The sequence below is a fragment of the Pogona vitticeps genome, chromosome 6 (assembly GCF_051106095.1).
Source record: "Pogona vitticeps strain Pit_001003342236 chromosome 6, PviZW2.1, whole genome shotgun sequence".
Lineage (NCBI taxonomy): Eukaryota > Metazoa > Chordata > Lepidosauria > Squamata > Agamidae > Pogona > Pogona vitticeps.
The window spans coordinates 70070275-70093438 of record NC_135788.1 but is presented as its reverse complement, the minus strand read 5'-3'; the positions used below and the strand labels follow the sequence as shown (position 1 = coordinate 70093438).

The window sequence follows — 23164 nt, the reverse complement described above, 5'->3', positions numbered from 1 at the left end:
ATAAATTTAAGGTGCCTCACAGTAAGTAAAATATAAGCAACATTAAAAATATAATAAATTACTCAGTTAAAATAATTAAACCTAAAATTGAATAAAAACTAATAATCTAAAACACTACAAGGACCTATAAATACACTTTAATAACATAAAGCCTGAGATCTCAGGAGAGTCCAGCTTTTATTCCTCAAAGTAGTTAAAAAGCCTGTTTAAAAAGAATCGTGAGTGCTTGAAATAATGTGAAGGGAATTGCACCATTCAATTTGAAGCCATTCCACCCAGATATAGCAACAGTGAGAGGGGCAGGGCAGTGGAGAAACTGGCTGCTGTTTGAATCCTCCTCTCTCCAAAATCTGTTTTCCTCTCCCCTTCCCATTTCTTTATTTTATCTTTTTTTTTCCTTTTAAAGGGTTGCTGGCTTAGCACTAGGGCAACTAGATGACCAAAGGGGGGGAAAAGAAATAAAGGTCATCAGAGAGAGAGAAAAAGGAAGCTATCAATCAACCTAGTTTCCAGCTTGTTAAGGTAACCATGCTTCCTTCAAATTAAGATTACCACAGCAGAGCTATTTGAAGAAGCACAGCTGAGTGCTGACTTCCTTCCTTCTTTCTACTGATGCCTGTGTGGCCGGCTGAAGCAAATTAATCTGGAGAAATCCAACTTCCTAGGTGGGACACCCACTTGCATTTTTCCTGCTGTGTAGCTACACCCTAAAGCAAAGCAAAGCAAGTTCTTATTTCAAAATAAATTGGAGTACAAAATTATGTCTACCTCATTACAAGCAAATATTTTCACCTAAAAACAAACCAAGAAATCTTGTTACTGCCCTTGGTACTCACAGTTCTTACCAAGTCTTTCTTTCCTGGCTGCCATCGTTAAAACAGCTCTCAGTTCCTCTAACTAACCTACTGGACCAGCCAACTCATGCACTAAGTACTCATTGCACATACAATATTAAGGCAATTAAGTACATGATTTAAAATCAAGTCATTTGACTAAACTTACACTGACAACATACCTAAACTTTATAAAGGTTTTGAGAGGCAAGTCCTTGAAATTACTGTAAAAATATTAAACAATTTAATATAATTTTGGCAATAAAAATAGGATTACCAAAATTACTACCAACATGGGCAAATGCAACCACTGAAACCTAGTAATAACAATGTGTGTTCAAAGCGATTCTGAATTAAAGCAAACCTCCAAGTGTTTTCTGGATGTAACGTATTCAAATGTGATTTGCCGATCTCTCTTCCAGTGGTAATCCAGGTGTGTGCAGGTTGTCCAAGGCTATAGAGATGACAGGGTATGAAACCTCATCAGCAACCCACACTCTGGATAACCTCAGCTACTTCTTCTCTGGAAGGAACAGTGGGGATTCAAACACTTGACTACTGGCTCCACACCTGGTATTCCAATCCACCTCCATTTAAACCTCTTCTAGAGCAGTGATCCCCAACCTTGGGCCTCCAGATGTTCCTGGACTACAACTCCCAGAAACCTTTACCACCACCTCTGCTGGCCAGAATTTCTGAGAGTTGAAGTCCAAGAACATCTGGAGACACAAGGTTGGGGATCACTGTTCTAGAGCACTTTCTTATTGTAGCTGCTATGCAGCTCTCACCCTGAATGGCCACTCAAGTTGTTACCAACCTTCTTGTTTCCATCTTGACTCTTCCGCAGCACTGCCCTTCCTTGCTTAGAACTTCTTTTCTTTCTTCTTGCTTTTCTCCTCCCACTTATCTTCTGAACTCTCCAGCAACTCCTTGCTATTAGTCTTGCTGCTGCCCGCTCATCTTTTATACAATATTTTAACTTTCCCTTTCAACCACTTGGGTAATCAGAAGGGCAACAAAGTTCTGTTATGTTTTGATTTCCCCTGCTAAGACCCAGGTTTCTTCCCCCACCCCCTTAAGTTGCAGTTTTCTTGGATGCCCTTCAAGAGTGCTTCTTGTCCCCAAAGGGCAAAACACAAAATGGCTGAACTGTTTATTTCATTCACAGGTACTTAATTCAGAATATACCGATACATAATATCATCTGAGTGTTTGCTAAATATAGCAGTGGCATTTAATCCTCAGAATCCAGGACTTTTATCAAATAAGTATTCAAAACAGGATGACATCAAAAAAACTAACTAGCTAGAGCAAGTTATTGTTTATCAAGCAAATGAACAAAAAAAAGAAGCCTTCGCTAAAACAATGCCCTAATTCTACCTGCATTGTGAAACTCAAGGAAAGGCATAAGGGGGTCCCCCATAGGCATGGATCAGACCAAGATCAGCTTCGGTGATTACATAATTGGCCTGGTACACTTCATGCTGTCCTCTCTGACAGAAATACCAGATGCAGGATATGTCCTGTATTTCTACCAGAAGACTAAAAAATGGAGCACCATTTCTGCAGCTTGTGCTAGGCAGAACTTTCTCTAAAGAGACAATTATTTAGCTATCTGTCATGCATAGCTAATTGCTTTAATGATTTAAATAGCACTACCTATCTTCCGTCTTTCAAGGACAGGAGAACCTTAAAATTGACACATTATTAGGTCACAGAAAAATGGTGCTACATCAGATAATTGAATTTAATTGAATTTACTTTATTGTCATTGTACTTCCATACAACGAAATTAAATGCCATCTCCAGTACACATAAATAAAACATACAAAAATATAGCATCCATAACATGAAAACATGGCACATTATACATAAAACACATCCTTCTCATTCACATCCACATCCTTCACATTCAATTTCCCATTGTACAACACATTAATATTGCACCATACAGTGGAATTCAATATAGCTTCAGCTCTGGGCTTGCAATTAACTTACTTCTCAAAGTATAACCACTGGACTGGGAGGCTACAATATGGAGAACTGTGGAGCCATCTTCATTTTGCTGGTTGATATGATCCTTCAATTCAGGCTTATGATTCAGTAACCACTGGAAAAGGTGGTTTCCTTCTAAATAATTAAAAAAATATGCACCTTCAATTTAAATGAACAGATAGTCCAAGGTCCAAGAAGACTGGGTAGGTTTTTTTTGTTTTTAAAGTCAACTGTTTTTAATTTACTTTATCTATTTTGCATTAAATGAGAAAAATTGTAGGATGCACATTGTTTGGTATATTCACCCTGCAGAAGTCTGAAATATGGCCAGAGCTATTCTAATGCACAGTATAGTACCTATGAAGTTCTCACTTGCTTTGAAGTCATTTTGCTTATTAGTCCCAATCTAAAAACTTCCTGAAGTACAAGCTGGGAATGAAAACTGACTTTCTACCTTACCCATGACACAACATCAGGAACTGCTTCCAGCTCAGTTTACCGAAATATTTTTAGACTGGACTTCTAGGCAAAAGGAACCCAAAAAATAGTGATGGATGCATATGAATTGTACTGAGAAACAGCTGACACATGTCATAATGATGGAATATGTAGTCAGAGAAATGTAAAATGGAGTCAGACAGGTTGTGTGTGAGGATGATTTGAGAAACATTGGAATGTGTTTTTCTAAGTGCCATGAGAATGTTTTTCTGAAGACCGTTACAGCCTTGTTCGAGATAGCATGAAGGCCAAATTGGGAAGCCTGTGGAAGACTCAACATTTCAAGCTAAATGGGAAAGACATAAACAACACCTGGACTCTCGTGGGAATAAGGGAAGGAGGAAGGTGGTGTAGCCTCTTGAGGCTAATTGGTTCACAGGCAGAATTGTCAAGAAGAAAGGAGGAGTTGGAGAGCGTAGAAAAGTGGACGATCGGTTATATGAAAGTAACTGAATGTTGTTCAGTGATTCATGTGTTGTTCTGTTCTAAATTTCGATTCCATGATGATGGGAGAGAAAAGAACTTGATTGAGAAAGGACGTAAGTAAAGGAGAAAGGAGGAGGTGGGGCTAGCCCACTATAGCCCACCTTATCTCAGCTTGGTAGTGTTTTAGTATTTTAATGGGAAATAGTTATTTTATTTAACTGCAATGATCTTTGAATATGTTCTTGATGCTTGTGCAATATAAACTGATTCTAATGAAACTATTTTTCTAATAAAAATTAATTATAAAAATTCTACAAAAGGACTGGTCTCTTGAACAACCAGGGTCTGGCTAAATCCAGGAGGTGGAGAGGACCACAAACTAGCTATATTTTAAGAGTCCTACCTAACTGAGCTTTAGTGAGTTCTAAGGAATCACAAAGCCCATGTGCCTGTACTTGCAAAATACTGTACTGGGTAAACATAAAGTGTTCTTTTAAGGTCAGCCATATTCAAAGGGCTTACGCTATGCACTGCTGAGGTCCTGGGACTTGACCCAGCACGAAAGTGGTAGGTAGGCAGCCTGTCACACTCTCTGACCGAGTGCAACGTGCCCTTTAGGGGGATTTACTGCACCACATGTTCACATTTCTCACTTGAGGAGGCTTAATTAGTCTCTCCCAGATCTGCTACAAGCTTATTTCTCTGTCCCAGGTTTAGCGGACCCAATTTTCAGAGCAGGAGTGAGGACACTTTGGTCCTCTAAATGTTTCAGAATATAACCCTTGCACTGTCTTGCTATTAGTAGGTGAGCTTGGAACTGAAATCCAAAAGGGCTAATCTGAAAGACTACCCCCACCCCCGGGTTGTAGTTCTCAATTTGCAAGCCACCATTTCGATATGGTCAAAGTTGCTTTCGGTGTAAAATTAACGTCCAGATTAACGGCACCACCATCAGTCACTTCAGAGAGGTTCTTTTTAAAGGCACTTACTTGCTCTGATACAAAGCATGATGACGGCATGGAGAGGATGGGCTCCAAGGCTCTCTACACTTGCTCCGATAGAGATCAGCCATTCCACTAGTTTAGGCACCCTTTCCATTCTTTCATATTGGCCCTGAAGGACATATTTCTGGTGGAATGGGAACAGAAAACAAATTCTCAGATCACATGGTGCACGGAGGATCTCCATCCTCTATTGCTGCTCCTATCTAAAGAAAAGGCATTTAAAAGAGTAGGATCCAAATAGGTGACTAACAGATCTATCAGCAACCCCCCCCCAATGGTTTTACCACTCAGTTTCCTCAGTTCAAGAGAGTCAAAGGTCAGTGCTGCAGTAAGCTGACAGCAGAAGAATTCTTAGAATAATCTTCTCTTGATTATACCACTCATTTTGCAAGGCAGATGTAAGTGGATACTATGCGTGTGTAAATTCCAGTAAAATCAATTTTTCTCTTGCCCAGGCTGAGGTAAGAGCTGTATAAAATCAAGTAATTGCTGACTTTAGCTCTGCTTTTAATACCATTATACCCCAGAAATTAATAGTCAAACTGAAAGATCTAGATTTTCCAGATTCTATCTGTCTGTGGATTTTGGATTTTTTAACAAATCGTCCACAAAGGGTTAAATTGAATGATTACATCTCTACTGACAAGATACTCAGCACTGGCACTCCACAAGGTTGTGTCCTTAGTCCACTACTGTTCTCCATTTATTCATCGGATTGCACCAATAACCACCCCAGTAATAGAATTATCAAATTTGCAGACGACACTATACTAGTAGGACTTATTTCTGGGGATGATGAGTCTGAGTATCGGGATGAGGTATTACAGCTATCCCGCTGGTGCAAAAAAAACAATCTTCTATTTAACATCCAAAAAACCAAGGAATTTATAGTGGACTATAGGAAAAAAAGAGCAGACATTCAGCCACTGTATATAGATGGAGTTTGTGTGGAACAGGTGGTTGAATGTAAGTTTCTTGGGACCATCATAACAAATGACCTGACTTGGAGTACAAACACTGCTGCGTTAATCAGGAAGGCGCAACAATGGTTGTATTTCCTAAGGACTCTTAGAAAGCAGCAATTGACTGAGAGTTTGTTAACCACCTTCTATCGGAGTTCGATTGAGAGCATATTATCCTACTGTCTCTGTGTATGGTTCACGAGCTGCACAGTGGCAGAGAAAAGGGCAATTCAAAGGGTGATTAAGACGGCCCAAAACATCATTGGCTGTTCACTCCCCTCTTTGGAAGAATTGTATAAGAACAGATGTAAGAGGAAGATATCTAACATACTGAAAGACTCCTCTCATCCGGGACATCAGCTCTTTAAATTATTACCATCGGGAAGGAGATTTAAGGTATTGAAAGCAAGGACAAGTAGATTCAAGAACAGCTTTTACCCAAGTGCAGTATTGAGTTTAAATGCGGGGTCATAAGTTTTTGGTGGAATTTTAATTGCTGGGAGAAACAGGGTATTTATATTTGTTTGGTGAGTGTTGTGTATATTTTTAACTTTTTTTTGTAGTGGCGTTGTCCAGTTTTACCTTGGGGAAGAGCACCTCATTTCGTTGCACCCACTTGTGAGTGCAATGACAAATAAATTTCTTATGTCTTATGTCTTAATTGAACTAACACAAAGTTTAGCTAGCTGTTGAACTTTCACAAGTTAGTGCAAGGATGTTATCCAATGTCAGCTTTGTTACAGAAGCAGTTGTACAGTCTCATGCACAATGAACTCAACTCTAATAGTGGCCATTTTTATCCCACTCGTGTTACACTGGGTTTTGGCAAAATGATTTCTACTGAAAAATGTGGACTGACCTCAAACAGATCTTTCAGTGACAAAGTGGCAACACGTAGATTCCTTGGCAACTTGTCTTTCTCAGCAGCTAGCAATAGGCAAGCCTGGGAGAAAAACACAGTATATATTTTGTCAAGCTACAGCCTTTAACTTTCAAATATATTTATACAAGAAGTATTTCTCAGATCTCTCTGATGACCAAAAACAGCATTTTCAGACTGTGATATAAAAGGGAAAGGGAGAAAAAAGGAGAGCCAGTATTCTGATACCATCGTCATTCTAAGATTTTGCATAAGAACTACTGCAAATTAGTGAACCCTCACACCCAAAAATTCTACTTATTCACATTCCTAAATGTCCAATACTCCATCCATAGAGATGTTCAAACAAGCATCAAACAAGAGAATTGGCATGGCATTCAAATGGACAACTGTGCTGCACAGGGAATCATGAGAGCACAACTGACATTTCTGCCTGCCGAAACTCTTTCTGGCAGGGAGACTGCACTGCGGGCCAAACTTTGACCACTTTTGATATAACTGCACACCTATTATCTCTTTGTCATCCTAATGCATGTGGACAAAAATAATGGTTTCTACCATTATCTGCTAAGTATACAAATTAAGAAAGCAAATCAATAATTAATGTTAGGTAAAGGTTCCTTGACATTTAGTCCAGTCGTGTCTGACTCTAGGGGGCGGTGATCATCCCCGTTTCCAAGCCATAGAGCCAGTGTTTGTCTGCAGACAGTTTTTTCCATGGTCACGTGGCCAGAGAGACTAGACACGGAACACCATTACCTTCCCACCGTGGTGGTACTTATTTATCTACTCACATTTTTACATGTTTTCGAACGGCTAGGTTGGCAGGAGTTGAGACAAGCAATGGGAGCTCACTCTGTCTCATGGATTCGATCTTACGACTGCAAGTCTTCTGACCTTGCAGCACAGAGGCTTCTGTGGTTTAATCCGCAGCGCCACCACGCTCCTTATGTTAGTTTATACCAAATGCGAACAGGGTTTTGTAACCTCAAGATTTCAAAATTTTAGCAAAAACATTTCAGAAACTATGACAATTTTTCATTTTTTAAATCTATGTTAGAAGTGGTATGACCCTTACCTGCCACAAACCTTTCCTCACCAACTTTTCAATCACCTGCTGCCAAACCAGTGGACTGAAACCATCACTCACAATTTTCTTACAGATCGATAAAATATTTGGAGTAATAGCCCTTACATCTAAGGAGGAAAATGCAATAGAGTTCAGCTTGCAGAATTATTATTTACTACTAGTCATACCTGGTGCTCTTCCAGTGCAACCATTCCCCTTTAACACCAACAGAAAGCAGGAAATGCAGTTATACAAGCTAGGCTACAGAAGCCTGTTCTGTGGTCCATCAATTGCTGTCCCCACTGGGACATCTAGCCTGGCATACAGACCAGGCTTGGGCTACCATCATAAAGGCTTGGTCTACACATGCAGCAGAAAGAGTGAGGATGATAAGGAAGGCAGGATAAGTTGCAAGTAAATTCCTTTCTGTAGATAGCACACCACCGTTCCAAATGTTCCTCTTGAGCAAGTGAATGAGCAAGCAAGAGGAGAAAGAGGAGAGAGAGAGGAAACAACACAGCAGGGACAACGGTTCTATTCCAGTATTTGCCAGACAATGCCTTCTACACCCATAAGCAGTCCCTAAATATGCCACTCTCACCTATGTAATTAACAAATAATATTTCATGTTACGTACTGTTAACACTTGAGAAGATACCAACGATAAAGTCAGAGACCTGACTCACATCCGATGAACGCTGAAGAAAGTTCAAACCTTGACAAAATATTCCAGCAGCATCTAGGGGACGTGACAATTTAATAAGAGAATAACCAATTCTATAGTACCCCTAGGGAAAAAAATAAAGGAAAATCTCAAGTGATAATCTATTAGAATATATAAATTGTAATAAGTAACCAAACTGCAAAAATAAAACTCACATATTCTTAATCATATACTAAATAATAGTTCTAACCACTGTGGTGAAAGCAGAAGACACTATTGAACAATGGAACGTGTTGTCTGAAATCCAGTAGTAAGTTGCAACTAGAGTAGTCCCACTAAATTAGGAAGAATTTGGGGAATCAGCACATATTTAAATTTCATACATATTAAATATGCTTACTCCAGTTGCTACTTACTACTGGATTTCAGACAATGACATCTAAATATTTGGACATTTAAAACCCATATCCAGGTTGGTCTCCTTTCTTTTGTTCTTCCCTCTTCAAGTGAAAACTGTCCTTTTCAGGCAGGCTTTTAAGTATTGTGGAGATCTATGGAATGCTGTATATATTAACATAAGAACATAATAAGAGCCCTGCTGGATCAGGCCAAGGGCCCATCTAGTCCAGCTCCCTGTATCTCACAGTGGCCTCACTAGATGCCTCTGGGAGCACATGAGGCAACTAGATACATGTCTCCTGATATCCCTTCCCCTGCATCTGGCAATCGGAGGTACCTTCCTTCTAAGCCTGGAGATTACACATCCCCATCATGGCTTGCAACCTGTGATGGGCTTTTCCTCCAGGAATCTGTCCAATCCCCTTTCAAAGGCATCTAGGCCAGATGCCATCACCACTTCCTGTGGCAAGGAGTTCCACAGACTAACAACATACTGGCTGAAATAGTGGCTAAATCTAAACTTACTTTAAAACTTTTAAAAATGTTTTAAAAATTCTTTGTAATATTGGTTTTAATACTGATTATTATTTAATTGTTTTTAATATACAGTCATTCTTTATAGTATTTTAAACCTGCTACCATTGTATAGTTTTAATTGTTGTGAGTTGAGTTCCCTATGGTAACATAAAAACAAACAAAGAAACAAATAAATAACATAACATAATTTTTTAAACATCATCAGGTTGTTTGTTTTTCAATTTAAAACATTCTTTGCTTATTTGCCTGGATGTAATTCTTATTTGCCAGTCTACAACCAACATTGAAATATTAAATCAGCACATCTCATTCTAGTTCTATTTTTTTTAATTGAGACCTTCAAGTTTCAAAATAAACCATCTATCTATGGCACCGTTATGTATTAAAACATTCTTATACCTGAGACATTACTAGTTTCTAGATATTACTAGCATTAATGTGACAGGAAAACCTCCAACTCATTGCACTTCATCAAACATAAACACAAATGCTGTATTTAACTGCTTCAAAATATTTATTATTCAAAACTTAACAGTTTTTTAAGACTATGCAACATAAAAGATATTTCTTTGCGCACCTTAACATAAGTCGGATCCCACTGGAGACTATCTTGGGCTGAGTAATAGGCTTCATTCCATTTACTCAAATTGTAAAACGCATTTGATCGATTGCACAATAAAACTGCCATTTCTCGATGGTGATAGAGACTAAAAAGATGAAGAGTTTAAATGAAGTTATGTGAATCCTTGCACAAGTAAAGATGAGGAACTGCGACATTCTTCTCTTTGCCTGCTGTTCCTGACAGAATTGAACATTTTTGTATCTTTTTTTTCTAAAGGTGGCTGGGACAGCAGAGCCATGACAATTTCATGCTAATTCTGAATTTTTTAAAAAATGTTCTTAGATTGAAATCTGACCTTACTACAGTCACTTTGACCTTCTTGAACCACCACTATGTTAGGAAAATAACAAACAATCAGGTAATTGCCAACATCATGTGAATAACTTGGGTTGCTGGGACCTAAGCTCAAATTTAGAAGTAAGCGCTGGACAACTAACAATTTTCTCAATCAAAACTTACCCACTTGTTTGGCCCAAATATGTCATTACACGTATTGCTTCATCATACTTTTTGATGGCTATAGAGTAATTCCCATTTTTGAAATCTTTATTTCCTTGAGCTTTCATGAATTCTGCATAAGCAATGGGATCACCCACACTAAAGGGATCCATTCTGTAAAAGAAAGGAGAGAAAAATACTATTAAAATACAGTTGCCCCAAATGCGATCAATTCATAAGACAGCCTATTGAAACAGCAACAAAATACATTTAAAAACCACTGGAAGGGCAGATCCTGAAGCTGAGGCTCCAATATTATGGCCATCTCATGAGAGGAGAAGACTCCCTGGAAAAGACCCTGATGTAAGGAAAGTGTGAAGGGAAGAGGAGAAGAGAACGACAGAGGACGAGATGGTTGGACAGTGTCATTGAAGCGACCAACATGAATTTGACCAAACTCCGGGAGGCAGTGGGAGACAGGAGGGCCTGGTGTACTCTGGTCCATGGGGTCATGAAGAGTCGGACACAACTTAATGACTAAACACCAACAAAGTGGTTAGAAAATTAGTGGTTACCACAAAAAAATAACTATAATTCACCTTGTACAGCGTAACCACAAGCAAGATCTCGACACAAAGGAACCCTTTCCTAACAATAACCTCTTCTATTAGTTTTAGGCTCTTATGTTTTGAAAAATCCAATTACACTAAAAACACATTTTCTACTTTTGGGTTGTTACTAATTTTTGTTTGTTTAATCATTTAGGAGCAGAAGAATCCATAAAGCAATTGATGGACAGAAAGAATGTTGTGCTGGTCAGGCTCTCTTTGCTAAAGCCCAGTGAAAAAGAACTTGTTGTAAAAAGCCTGCTGATGGTTTACAAAGATAACTTGTTCCACTCATCAACGGCAAAAGATTCAGTAAAGGCACCCATGCATTTCAGCTGTGCTATACACTTTTTTAAAGGGCAGGTGCATGATAGGTTGAATGATGATGCACAGAGTGGCCAAAACTCCCTAGTCCTGGCAGTCCTGCCAAAGAGAATTTCAGCAGCAAGGTGTAAATCCCTAAAACAAAGTGTGCTGTCAGCTGAAAAGCTCTCGGTTTAAAACTGAACTGAAGATATTCACACACATATTAGAGTTCCTACTTAAAAAGAGCATATCTTTTTTGCTTCTTTTTGATCGTAGGAATACAATATTAAAAGCAACTGTTGGATTAGTAGACCATACATATCTGGGAATATAATAAAGGCTAGTGTTTTGTTTCCAAATTAGCAGCAAGTCAATGGGAAAAAAAAATATTGAGCTTTGACAATTACTCTTATAGATTAACATGATTATATTAATGTTATCCAGAGCCCTGCTTCTAAAAGCGCTCCCTCAAGTCATGAAAAAGGTGTTACTGAAAACATGTAAAAAGGGAAAGCAGGCATCACTGGAATTCTCTCTGGAATGTAAGCAAATATATCCTTTCCATGTGGAACTCCTAAGTCACATATAACAAAGCTGCTGGGAAGAAAATGTCAGGGCAAGAAAAACACAAATACCAGAATGTATTTAGAAGCCTTTAGGTTTCTGGCACTAAATCCCAAATTATTAGTACCATATATTTATTTATTCACAGACCCTCCTCTCCCTCTATACCTATGCTAGAGTGAAACTGCATGGGGGGGGATGTGGGAAATACTAGGGGTTTAGGGCAGGCTGATTCACATTTTTTCCATTTATCACTTGATGCAAAGGGAAATATGAATAAGCCTAGTTTCCTCCCCAACCCCATTAAGACATAAGACATAAGAAATTTGTCATTGCGCTCACAAGTGGGTGCAACGAAATGAGGTGCTCTTCCCCAAGGTAAAACTGGACAACACTACAAAAAAAAGTTAAAATATACACAACTTTCACCATCCAAATATAGATACCCCGTTTTCTCTCAGCAATTAAAATTCCACCAAAAACCTATGGCCCCGCATTTAAACTCAATACTGCACTTGGGTAAAAACTGTTCTTGAATCTGCTTGTCCTTGCTTTCAATACCCTGAATCTCCTTCCTGATGGTAATAGTTTAAAGAGCTGATATCCCGGATGAGAGGAGTCTTTCAGTATGTTAGATATCTTCCTCTTACATCTGTTCTTATACAATTCTTCCAAAGAGGGGAGTGAACAGCCAATGATGTTTTGGGCCGTCTTAATCACCCTTTGAATTGCCTTTTTCTCTGCCACTGTGCAGCTCGTGAACCATACACAGAGACAGTAGGATAATATGCTCTCAATCGAACTCCGATAGAAGGTGATTAACAAACTCTCAGTCAATTGTTGCTTTCTAAGAATCCTTAGAAAATACAACCGTTGTTGTGCCTTCCTGATTAACGCAGCGGTGTTTGCACTCCAAGTCAGGTCATTTGTTATGATAGTCCCAAGAAACTTACATTCAACCACCTGTTCCACACAAACTCCATCTATATACAGTGGCTGAATGTCTGCTCTTTTTTTCCTATAGTCCACTATGAATTCCTTGGTTTTTTGGATGTTAAATAAAAGATTGTTTTTTTTGCACCAGCGGGATAGCTGTAATACCTCGTCCCGATACGCAGACTCATCATCCCCAGAGATAAGTCCTACTAGTGTAGTATCGTCTGCAAATTTGATAATCCTATTACTGGGATGGTTATTGGTGCAATCCGATGAATAAATGGAGAACAGTAGTGGACTAAGGACACAGCCTTGTGGAGTGCCAGTGCTGAGTATCTTGTCAGTAGAGATGTAGTCATTCAGTTTAACCCTTTGTGGACGATTTGGTAAAAAATCCAAAATCCACAGACAGATAGAATCTGGAAAATCAAGATCTTTAAGTTTGTCTATTAATCTATGGGGTATAATGGTGTTAAAAGCAGAGCTAAAGTCCACGAACAGCATTCTTACATAATTCCCTTGTGTTTCCAAGTGGGATAAAGCCATATAAAGCACAGTATTGATCGCATCCTTGGTTGATCTATTTTCTTTATAAGCAAACTGAAGCCCATCAAAGGGATCAGGAAGGCAGGAGATAATATATTTCCGAACTAACTGCTCAAAGCACTTCATTAAGATTGAAGTTAGTGCCACCGGCCTGTAGTCATTTGGACTGTTTGTAGGCAACTTTTTAGGCAGTGGAACGATGACGGAAGCCTTGAGACAGACGGGAACTGCGCATAGTGTCAGGGATCGATTAAAAATTACAGTCCATATCCCGGCTAGCTGATCAGCACAGTCTTTTACCACCCAACCAGGAATTAAGTCGGGTCCAGCTGCTTTTCTGGAGTTAACCACTTTCATAGTCTGTCTCACATCCTGCTCATTCACAATGAAGGGGGGACTCTGCTGAGTAAATGATGGCAAACGAACAGTTTCAGTTTGATCGATCTCGAATCGAGCAAAAAAGTTGTTCAACTCCTCAGCCACCTCCACACCTCCGCCCAAGGAAACCTTGTTTTAACAGTTTATCCCTCCACTGTTGGGTCTTCTACTGTTAAATATAAATACACACACACAAACATTAAACAAGTTTTAAACAGCTTGATGTCAGCATCGACATGCTAGGACACCTAGAGAGCAAAAAAAAAAAAAAAAATAGAGACAGAACAAGATAAAGACAATAATACAATGTTCAAACACTTTGTATAAATATAGCAGAGATACTGGTCTGTAGCTTTTGGGATCATATGGTTCTTTGCCTGATTTCAGTATAGCAATTACTTTTATTTTCCACCATATTTTTGAAATTTGTTTGGTTATCCAGCAGTTATTAAAGAGCTGAAGGAGCCATTCTTTCTGTTTTGCCCAAAATGGTTAACTTGCTTTATCCAGATATCAGTTCCCACCACATTGCCATTTCTACACCATGGTATCCTCCTGGGGAGGCTCTCTGAGTTGGGTATCGGTGGCTTGGCTCTGGCCTGGTTCCGTTCCTTCTTGGAGGACCGCCCCCAGAGAGTGCAGCTTGGGGAGAGTATTTCAGCCCCATGGAGTCTCAAATGTGGGGTTCCACAGGGGTCGACTATTTCCCCAATGCTGTTTAACATCTATCTGGGTGGGGTCATCAGGGGGTGTGGAGCATCGTGTCATCAATATGCTGATGACACCCAGCTCTACATCTCCTTTTCACCAACTGCAGGTGATGCCATCCTGTCCCTCCAGTGCTGCCTGGGGCCGTACTGAAATGGATGCAGGGGAACGGGCTAAGGCTGAACCCGGATAAGATGGAAGTTCTGAGGGTGGGTGGCCCTGTGGATGGTGGCTTGGGAAACTCCCTCATATTTTGGGGGGTGGCCCTGGCAGCGAAGAGTGGGGTCTGCAGCCTGGGGGTACACCTGGACCCGACACTCACCATGGAAACGCAGGTGGCGTCGGTAGTCCGCACCGCCTTTTCCCACCTTTGGCGGATTGCCCGGCTGCGACCTTACCTAGACACGTGGGTGCTCACTACCTTAGTACAGGTGCTCGTAATCTCTAGATTAGACTACTGTAACGTGCTCTACGTGGGGCTCCCTTTGAAGCTGATGCAGAAACTTCAGGTGGTGGAGAATGCGGCGGCCAGACTCCTTACTGGAGTGAGAAAATACCAACATATCTCTCCTACTCTGGCCATGCTGCACTGGCTGTCCCTCCGTTTCCGTATTGACTTCAAAGTGTTAATGCTTACATATAAGGCTCTAAACGGTTTAGGACCCTGATACTTGGCGGAACGCCTGCTCCCACCTAGATCTACTCGGATCACCCGCACGAGCCAGGAGGTGAGGCTGAGGAGCCTAACGCCGAGGGAGGCCCGGAAGGACACGAAACCGGCCCTTCTCGGCGGTGGCTCCTCGCCTCTGGAATAACCTTCCTCCGGTGATTCGTGCGGCCACTATGCTGGGCACTTTTAAGAGTCAACTAAAAACATGGTTGTATGTTCAGGCCTTCCCTCCTGTCAATATTTAATCCTTTCTTTATTTTTTCTTTCATTTATTATTTGTTTTATTATTGTATGTGTTATGGACTGCTTGTAAAATCCTTGTTTTATCGTATACACCTTACTGGAACCGCCCAGAGTGGTCGACCAGACCAGATGGGCAGGATATAAATATATAAATATATAAATATATAAATATATAAATATATAAATAAATAAATAAATAAATAAATAAATAAAGCAAAGCAAAGCAAAGCAAAGCAAAGCAAAGCAAAGCAAAGCAAAGCAAAGCAAAGCGTGCTGCTTATAAACCGCCCCATAGCGCTTCAAGCACTCTCTGGGCGGTTTACAATTTAATTATGCACGCTACACATTGCCCCCCCAGCGAGCTGGGTACTCATAAATAAATAAATAAATAAATAATAATAAATAAATAAATGTTATGGGTTCCCCTAGTTCTGCCAAGAAGCTGCCATGGCTGTTGATATTTCCAACCAGAAAGTGAGAATTTTGGTTTTTTCATATTAGATGGCTTCTTCAATCAGAATGGTAAATTATATGGTTTATTACTGAAGTTCCTTTCCTTACATCAACTCCAGACACTGGAATGGTAGGATACAGGCTTGACACACATTGGTAACTGTTATGGAGCTCAAAAATCTAACCCATAAGTTCTTAACCTGTAGTCCATGGACCCCTGGGGAGCCACAATGTCCTCATAGGTGGGTCTGCGAAGGCTTGAAGAAATGTTATGATCTTTTCCAGTTGAAACAGAAAGAAAGAAAGAACTATACAACAAAATCTTAGTTACCTGTTTGTATAAAACCTAAAAGTAAAAGTCAGTTATGAAAATAACTGTTTGATAGCAAATAATTATTTGATATTTCTGCAGACAGCAGGAACATGCAAGTGAATGACACTGAGTGGCTGAAAGGCAGAATTTGACATTTCTTGCTACTGTGCAGACAGAAGCTGAAGAGAGAGTCAGAGTTAGTCAGTGTCAGTGTGAGTGAGTGTTGGGATGGACTTCATGATTGTGTTCCTTCTTCAGTTTGTGCTAATAAAAATGTCTGGTTACTACCGGGTAAAGTGACTTTTCAATATTACCACAGTGAGTTCATAACAATACATTTTGGCTGAGCCTCAGAATGGATTGCTGGCTGAATTTGACATGTAGAAGAACTGATGCTGTTGATGGGGGTACATCCTGTTCAAAGCAAATGGCTGAATGTTAAGATATTCCAATCATCTTTAAAAGTGTCCCCATTACAGCAAGGAAAATCTGTCGATGAGACTCTTCATGAGAAACTTTAAGTATATGATGTACTTTGGGGTTTTAAATCTTAAGTCTTGGTGGTCCACGGCAACAAAAGATATTTTAAAGGAGTCTTTAAAGAAAAGGTTTTAAAAGAAAAGGTTAAGAACCTCTGATCTAATCCATTTCTAATCTAATTCTTGTTAGCACTAGCTGGAGAAAATGTTACCATGGGAGAATCATTGCTATTAATATAGGCACTCTGACAGTGTCATTGTTACAAACAAGTAAAACATACTGTTACTGCTCCTTCTAAGTTGCTTTCTAGGCAGTTCAAACTGCCTTCTACAACCCAGCACTTTCCAAGTATGTACACATCTCACACAATCTGATTGCTGGCTGGGGATGGTGGACTTTGTAACCAAACTTATCTGTGTCTGGTTAAAAAAGGTTGCCGTTTAAGCGCAACATCTAGCAACTCATGCAATTACATTTTGCCTCAGACCTACTGTATGTATCTCTCCACTTCATTCTTCCTGCATGCAGCAACATGCTTGTTCACTCACCCTTTAAATATCATGCATTGTTTGAGATGAAATGGCATTAAACATTAAAAAAAAACTTGTCAAAATGCTTCCAAAAATTTGAAAAACATCTTTAAACATAACTTTTGAAAACAGTTACAATACATTACTTGTTACGCCATTACCTTTGGACTGGAACATTGTTACCACCCCAAAGGGTAGTTCATTATAGGTCTCAGAGTCCGTTGTTTCTATTTCTGCATAATTCATTATGCTTAATCTAGCAACAAGGAGGTTATAACTAACCAATGTCCTTAATTATCTTGAGTCTTGCTTAAACTTCATACCTTCATTTTCAGACCCTTCTTAAACTAATTGTTTCGCTAATCATATCCTATACAACAATAGGTCCATGCAAGATTGGGGCCAGGGTCTTCAAGTCATTTTATAAAAACACTCAAACTTACAGAAATGCACAAGGCACAAGCACCACAACTTTCTGGAGAGAGTTTGATAGAAAATCACACCCCAAAAAGTCTGAAAGTGTATGATAGCTGAGGACTTGTATGAAAGCAAATTTATGTTCATACAAACTGATAGATATGGGCTTTTATCACTCATTAAAAATTTCCTATTTCACCCCCCCCTCCAAGTTCTGAGACTCTGTAGAGATTCTTTTTACCCAGGGAATTAGGAGCCTTGGGATAGGATGTGGGGAGCCTTTAATGCCTGAAAAATCACTGCTCCTGACATCAACAGGTTGCAACAGGATTCCAATGGCCTAATTCACAATACCAATGTCAAAACATAAAGAATATATCAATATATTTCTTACTTTAAGGAAAATAAAGCATGAGAAAACTATTTCATTCACCTCACAGCACAGGTGTACAAAATGGTTAACTGGGATTTTCTGGATTCATTTACACTAGGTCAACATGAAAGAAGGGCTCTGGATGATGCCACTGAACTCAAAACTAAAGAGATGAAAACAACAGTGGGATTTGCAGCATGTCCTTGCTTTAGACAAGAACAGTCAGCTTGAAAACAACTGGTTGAAAAATGTATTATTTTCTTTTTGCACACCAACATTCAGCCATTTCAGAATATAGATGGCTGCTACTATACACTTGTGAAGACCATTTTACAGTTCTGTTATTTATAACAAATAAAATATATTTTGGAATTACATAAGACTTACTGTCCGCTTCTCCACAGGAAAAAACTCTTAATAAAATTTGAAAAATCTGTGCAAGTCCAATTCTTTTAACACAATGTCCTATATTGATTTGTATTTGATGGTAACATATAATGAATCTCAAATCCTTAACTAGACTTTGCTAGTTCCAAACCAAAGTTATTTGGGAAAGGTCACCGTAACTATTTGAAAACCATTTTGCACACTATTAGCCTATTTAATAACTTCTGAAACTTTTCTTGGAAACTTTAGTTTTAAAAAGGATGTACCCGCATGATTGTGATCAGCGGACCTTCTATTACTTCTAGGCTATTTAAATATTTGACTATTAAACACAGACCAATGGAGTAATCTTCTTTTCCTCCAATCCCTTCAAAGTCAGTCAGGACACACCTTGTATACACAAATCCAAATGCATCTCCAGCCAATATTCATAAAGAAGGGAGACAGGCTTTAAAAGATGGAAGAAAGGAGAAAATATATGTTTAAGAGGCTATCAAGGAGAGACTGTGGAAACAAGCAGCTTGCAAAGAGGTAAGTAAAAGGGGAAAGTTGCAACTTTTGCATTTTCCTCAAGTAGTAGCACAGAACAAGGAGACCCATTTTTATCCTAGTGACAGAGGTAAACTCTCATTTCAGTGAAAACACCCACATCAACCAGCTTTAGTGTCCTATCAACTACAGTACTCAGTTCTTCACAACGTTTCAGTTCTGCCCAATGGAAAATGAGAGGCCTGTTGCAGTTTCATCACAGTCAGCTGCAGCGGCCAATTTGAAACACCAAGCAAAACTGAATAGTAACAATATACCTTTCTTCTTTATACTTGACTGCTGCCTGTTCCTTTGCTAGTATTAGGCCTAGATGAAACTAAACTCTCCCTTTATTTTTAATCTGAGTGAGTACTATCAGAAAAGTCCAGCTCAGTAGATGTCTTGCAAAAAATGAGTCAGACAGCAACACTGTCAGATATGCTGTTTTCCATGGGAAAAGCTAAGGATGGGCCTACATTGGTGGCAGAGAACAAGCTAGTGTGGGCCTCTTCAGAATGGTTGGGCTTGATTAGGGTGATCTAATCAAGACTGACAGTTCACACAGAAATTGCTCCTGAAGTCCATCTTTGCCTTCCCCTGACAGGCTGGTCCACAAATTGCCAACAGCCACTACCTTAGAGTCAACTACAGGAAGCTTCTCAACTGGCCTGTTAAGACACAGTAAAATATTATTTTATATATAATAGCCACTCATCAGGAGAAGACCTTAACAGGGACTTGGAAAGGTATGGATTGGACCACTCCCGGGGATGGGCTGGTTTGCTCCAACAAACACACCATCTGATCGCTGGCTTTAAGAGCGAACCAGCCTATTCCTGTAGGGATGAAATACCCCTGTAAGTCAGCCTCTACCTCTAAGAGATTAAAATGCCCTCCCAGGCCAATTAAGCAATTTGTAGAAAGGTGCAAACAAAACCTGGGGCTTCTTCCTCAAGATGAGGGTCCCACCCTGCTGCGGAATGAACTTTCGGTCTCTTCATCACTCTCTGCAGAAAAAAAGAGTTGGGTCCTTCAGCCACTTACGTTTATTGTCAAGAAACAAATTGTCCCTTTGCTGCACATTTGAAGCCAGCGCTGGTCTCTCCAGATACCTTTAATCTGCTTACTATTACACTCCAAAGTACTGTACGTCGCCCCCCCCCTTTTTTTTTCCGGCTCGCCCCCTCAAGTCGTGCTCTCCGCCACCCTTTTAGCTCGATCCTAAATGGGCCTAAACCCCAAGTCCCTGGGCGTAAGTTTACAAAGCCTTTAAGGGCGCTTAGGATTACTGCAGTCCTGCCCGCGACCCAAGGAGGTTCCAGTCCTAGACGGGTCTACTCCACAATCAGGCTCCCTCCAGCCCAAGGGAAGTTCCTGCCGCCTGAGTTCCAGGCGCTCCAGCAGTTGCACCTTTCACAACCGTGAATAAGGATTTGAGGCTGGGGTGGCAACGCTGCAAACAGGGATGAACCCCTTCCATGGGGCGGGGAACCCAGCCCCTCCACCGCAGCCTCGCACGCACGCACGCCCCAGAGCAGCTGTTACGTCCACCAACAGGCGATGCATGCACGCCCGTATCCGTGCATCCCTCCCTGGGCGCGCCTTCCCCTCTTTTACGTCCCTCACCTGGGCTGAATGCAAGCCCCCAGACGGCTACCCAAGAGGCGACATGGAAGGTTTCTCTCCGCTTCACGGTGCCGCCGAAGAGCAGGGCCGGGCGCTGCTCCCGCTCGGCGACCGCCCGCCCGCCCAGGCGCCCGACATCCTTCCAGCCGCTGTGCGCGGGCTCGCCATTCGCCCGTCGGAGAAGAAGGCGCCGCGCGGGCAGGGCTCTGGCCCCTCCCCGCCCGGCGACGTCACTTCGGGGAAACGGGCGGGGCTTTGCCGAGGTGGCGGCGCGCGCCGGGTGTTTCCTCGTCGCAGAAAACGAAAGTGAAGGGCGATCTCTGGTTCGGTGCGCGTTTGGGTTGGGTTGCTTGTTTACAACGAAGAAGGAAAGGAAAGTTAAGAGGCTACAGCTCGGGGGGCGGGGAGGAAAGTGCCCCGTTGGCCCTTGGACCACGAGCCGTTTAAACGGTGCTGGCTCCATCCTGTGCGATCCTGGGCGCTGGGGCTTGGTTTTGACCCTATAATTCTTTGCTGCAGAGTTTTAATACATCTGTCTTTGAGTTCTCGACCTGCTACTCCCAGGATCCCATAGACGCGGCAGTTGAAATGGTCGTCAGGCTGCTGTAACTGCCTCGCGTGTAGACACACGCTTAGAATTGCAAAATGAAAAGGGCATCGAATCCGACTCACTGAGTTGCAACAGAGAGGGCCATCCAGCCTCCATTCAGCGTACAATAATGAAAAGCCCTTTCTAGATGGGGTGGGCCAGCGTGGCGCTCTGCTGTTTGCCCGACTTCAGGCCCCAGCCTTCTTCACTGATGGCTAAGCTATGGCTAAGCTATTATTCAAGGGAGCTGGAATACATACAGTAAGATATAGGGGCCAGGGTTACCCGCGCTAGACAAGATGTTTCCTTCTGTTCTAAAACTGCTTTCACAAAGAAATCAAACAGTCCTTTCCTTACACATTGGGCTTTCTAAGGTGTGGTACAAAAGGCTAGATTGGTTGTTCCACATTCCTCTTACTGTTGTAATCACTGCAGATTGTCACAGAGGCAAACAAGGAAGTTATGTATATTTTTGTGCATTCTAAATCCTGTGTCAAGGTGGTAGGATCCTATGAATCCTGGAATGCTGACGCCTAAACCATCATTTTCTGTTTCTGTAGAACATGCTTTCACAAGGGCGGCCCATCCCTGTATTCATAACAATATATTTTGGCTGTGCATCATGGCAGGCGGTGCATCATGACCTCTCCCAATTTGAAGAGACACTTGTACAGCAGGCCGAGGCAAAGAGGCAGTCACAAAAGCAGCAAAACCAGGGAGCTGGACAGGGGACAGATTGGATTTGTCTTCAGTGTGGAAGAGATTGTCACTCTCGAATTGGCCTTCTCAGCCACACCAGACGCTGTTCCAAGGCCTCCGTACAGAGTACGATACCATAGTCTCTCGAGACTGAAGGATGCCTACTATATTTTGGCTGAGAATGGATTGGTGGCTGAATCTGAAACTTAACCTGTGCTGTTGATGAGGGCGCATCTTGTTCAAAGCAAAATGAAGCTTCATAGAATCATAGATTCATAGAAAAATGAAGTTGGAAGGGGCCTACAAGGCCATCAAGTTCAACTCCCTGCTCAGTGCAGGAATATAATCAAAGCATATTCCATAATCAAAGCTTCTTCCAGTCATCTCAAAAAAGTGTCGCTGCTATAGCAAGGAATATCTGTCAATTCGCTTCATGTGTACAGGTCCCAAAGACAAACAACTACCACAGTATGTGTTCTGTTATGAGATATTGGCTAATGAGGCCATGAAACTGTCAAAATTGCAAAGACATCTCAGTGCTAAACATAAAGTACATGCCACAAAGAACATTGCTTTTTTTTTCAAAAGTAAGTAGCATGAGCTTCAGGAAAACAAGAAAATGGTAAAAAAAAATACTGCAACTGGTTGTAGCAATGAAAATGCAATGAGAGCCTCATTTCAAGTTTCTTAACTAATAGCAAAAAAATTGATAAGTTTTTGGTTTTAAATTTTAAGTCTCAGTGGTCCACAGTAACAAAAGATATTTAAAGAGGGTCTGTGGTAAAGAAAAGGTTAATTAGAACCACTGGTCTAATTAATACATTTTTTTATCAACCCTGATTTGGAGGACAGCATAACATATAACATTCTGTATTTTGCACATGTTTTGTGATTGGTTACTTGCTTCATTTGCAAGTTTGATTGTGCTTTGAAGGAATTGTATATGCAGAAGGAAAGAGTTGTAGGGCATATTCATTAATGTGTGATTTTGATTCAGAAACACCAACAGTGAAGATCTAAAGTGAAAGAGAATTGTTGCTGTCTCCTTAAGAGATTTCCTCTACCTTCCACAATGCTTCCTCCCCCAGACTTGCATTCCATATCAGCAAAAACAGTTCTATCTGCTCTTCCTCCCTCACACATACATTTACACTTGGGAGAAGAAGAAAAAAATCTAACTGCCACTTTTTTAGCCTACATACTTTTGCAGTTTTACTGTTCAAGCTGTATTTGGGTATTCGGAATTACTACAGTACATGTAATATTTACAAGAAAGAGTGCTTGTTCTGTCCTTGTGAAGGCCATCAAGTTTGAAAAATCACAATGATCTGAAAACAGCAGAAACATTTATCCAATTCGGAGAAGGAGGGGAAGGAAGAAAAACAGTATGAGTCAGTGTTGTCACAAGATTATTACTTTCTTGGGGGATGGGCTGCATATTTTTACTCAAGCACTTTGTTATCCTAGAGAAAGCAGAATAGCT

At 40.7% G+C, this 23164-nt stretch overlaps 1 protein-coding gene and 1 long non-coding RNA gene across 3 annotated transcripts in view; one reads left to right on the top strand and one right to left on the bottom strand.

Annotated features, from left to right (window-relative positions):
• The window catches only part of TRANK1 (tetratricopeptide repeat and ankyrin repeat containing 1), a 70757-nt gene extending 50170 nt beyond the window's left edge, over positions 1–20587 (bottom strand). Inside the window, exons 1-8 of one of the 2 annotated variants that reach the window (XM_020803386.3) lie at positions 20394–20587; positions 10349–10501; positions 9845–9974; positions 8305–8455; positions 7677–7795; positions 6578–6661; positions 4742–4880; positions 2832–2963 (exon numbers count right to left, since the gene is read on the bottom strand). In XM_020803386.3, the coding sequence (XP_020659045.3) occupies positions 2832–2963; positions 4742–4880; positions 6578–6661; positions 7677–7795; positions 8305–8455; positions 9845–9974; positions 10349–10500 (907 nt within the window). In that variant the 5' untranslated portion in view covers position 10501; positions 20394–20587. The remainder of the gene's footprint in view (positions 1–2831; positions 2964–4741; positions 4881–6577; positions 6662–7676; positions 7796–8304; positions 8456–9844; positions 9975–10348; positions 10502–20393) is intronic. The other variant, XM_078377517.1, reaches the window with a different exon arrangement.
• Positions 20588–20612: 25 nt separating this feature from the next.
• LOC140708350 (uncharacterized) lies at positions 20613–22248 on the top strand. The gene is made up of 2 exons (XR_013537399.1): positions 20613–20721; positions 21543–22248. It is a non-coding gene; the product is annotated as an uncharacterized LOC140708350 (long non-coding RNA).
• The last annotated feature ends 916 nt before the right edge of the window (positions 22249–23164 follow it).